Genomic DNA, 1,366 nt, shown 5'->3' on the forward strand with positions numbered 1-1,366 from the left:
CAAAAAAAAAAAAAAAAAACACATAGTAAAACCAATACCTTCTCAGCTTCGTATCGAAGCTAATAAATCAACGTAAAACTAAGATCCTTATTTTTAGCAAACAGCAGACTAATGCAAACATAGCTTTACATGCAATATTGATGGAGACAGTTCAAAACTTCACATACCAAAATCATAAGCGATGGGAAAAGTCATACAGATATAGTATGTAGAATAGCGCGTTTTTTTTTTTAAACACGGTCGCACATGGTGTTGAACGTCCTAGAACTACCGTGAGGTATTGCTCAGGACGCCCTGAGATTGAGCGTTCAGAGGCATAAAAAATAAACATAGTAAAATTAATAGCTTCTCAGCTTTGCATCGAAGCTAAAATTATTAATGAAATTTGAAACCGAAATCTACTAAAAAAGTTTATTAAAATACTAGGCTAAATTGGGGCAGTGCCCCTTAGTATAGAATATGTACAACGCAACATATATACGTGTGACGTCATTTTGTATTTATTGTTGATTGCATATTTTGTCCCTAGGCCAATCATGAAAACTAATGTGATCGAGCATACTTCTTATTCATTTTACTATGATCTTATGGACGAGCAGCAGCGTTGTCCATAGGATAAAATATTAGTATACTACTATATTGGTAATTTATTTTTAGAATCAATTGCTTGTCGTTATCAGTTGTTATAAAAGTATAATCGCTATTATTATTATTATTTTCATTTCTATTTTCTACTGCGACCTATATAACATATAATAGGTGTTTTATTTTATTATATTTAATTTGACAATTTTTATACCTACACTACCGGTGTTATATTTAAAGTCGCATCCTCACCACCAGCATCCACGAGTCACCACTATCGCCAATGAGAGACTTTTTATGCATTGACCTCAATTTGATCATCTCAAACATTGCACAGTTGCTTCAATAAAAAGTAATATTAAAAATTATAGTAGCGACTAACTACCATCCATCTAGTAATTTATATTCAAGAAAATAAATAGTAAATAAGATGTAACTTAAAAACAACTAAACTGGACGATATAAAACGAATTATTAGAAGAAGAAAGCTACTCATTACAATTTGAACATTTTAGTAATATAGAAAAGATAATACAAACATTCATTAATAATATAAAGGACATAGCTAAAATATAATAGGTTTTAAAGAAAGTTGTTCATCATATTTATGTGGCTCTTACTACTGGTATAGTATCTTGGTTCTGTTTGAATGTATAGTCCATTTTAAGAAATAATTTGATAATAAAATCTCTCATTAATTTTAGCTTCGATGCGAAGCTGAGAAGGTATTGGTTTTACTAAGATGTGTTTTTTTTTTTTTTTTTTTTTTTTTTTTTTTTTT

At 29.5% G+C, this 1,366-nt stretch overlaps 2 protein-coding genes across 3 annotated transcripts in view; one reads left to right on the forward strand and one right to left on the reverse strand.

Annotated features, from left to right (window-relative positions):
- The first annotated feature begins 852 nt into the window (after window positions 1-852).
- The window catches only part of LOC126903650 (spermatogenesis-associated protein 6), a 17,586-nt gene continuing 17,072 nt past the window's right edge, over window positions 853-1,366 (forward strand). Inside the window, exon 1 of one of the 2 annotated variants that reach the window (XM_050682000.1) lies at window positions 853-937. Coding sequence is in view for 1 of the 2 variants with exons in the window: in XM_050681999.1 (XP_050537956.1) it covers window positions 1,193-1,210 (18 nt within the window). In the remaining variant the exon portion in view is untranslated. Of the gene's footprint in view, window positions 1,211-1,366 lie in introns of both variants that reach the window. The other variant, XM_050681999.1, reaches the window with a different exon arrangement.
- LOC126903660 (uncharacterized) overlaps window positions 888-1,366 on the reverse strand; it is a 21,603-nt gene continuing 21,124 nt past the window's right edge. Inside the window, exon 5 of the mRNA XM_050682022.1 lies at window positions 888-925. Within this exon, the coding sequence (XP_050537979.1) occupies window positions 903-925 (23 nt within the window). The 3' untranslated portion in view covers window positions 888-902. The remainder of the gene's footprint in view (window positions 926-1,366) is intronic.

The sequence above is a fragment of the Daktulosphaira vitifoliae genome, unplaced genomic scaffold (assembly GCF_025091365.1).
Source record: "Daktulosphaira vitifoliae isolate Bord-2020 unplaced genomic scaffold, ASM2509136v1 Scaffold_4, whole genome shotgun sequence".
NCBI classification, from domain to species: domain Eukaryota; kingdom Metazoa; phylum Arthropoda; class Insecta; order Hemiptera; family Phylloxeridae; genus Daktulosphaira; species Daktulosphaira vitifoliae.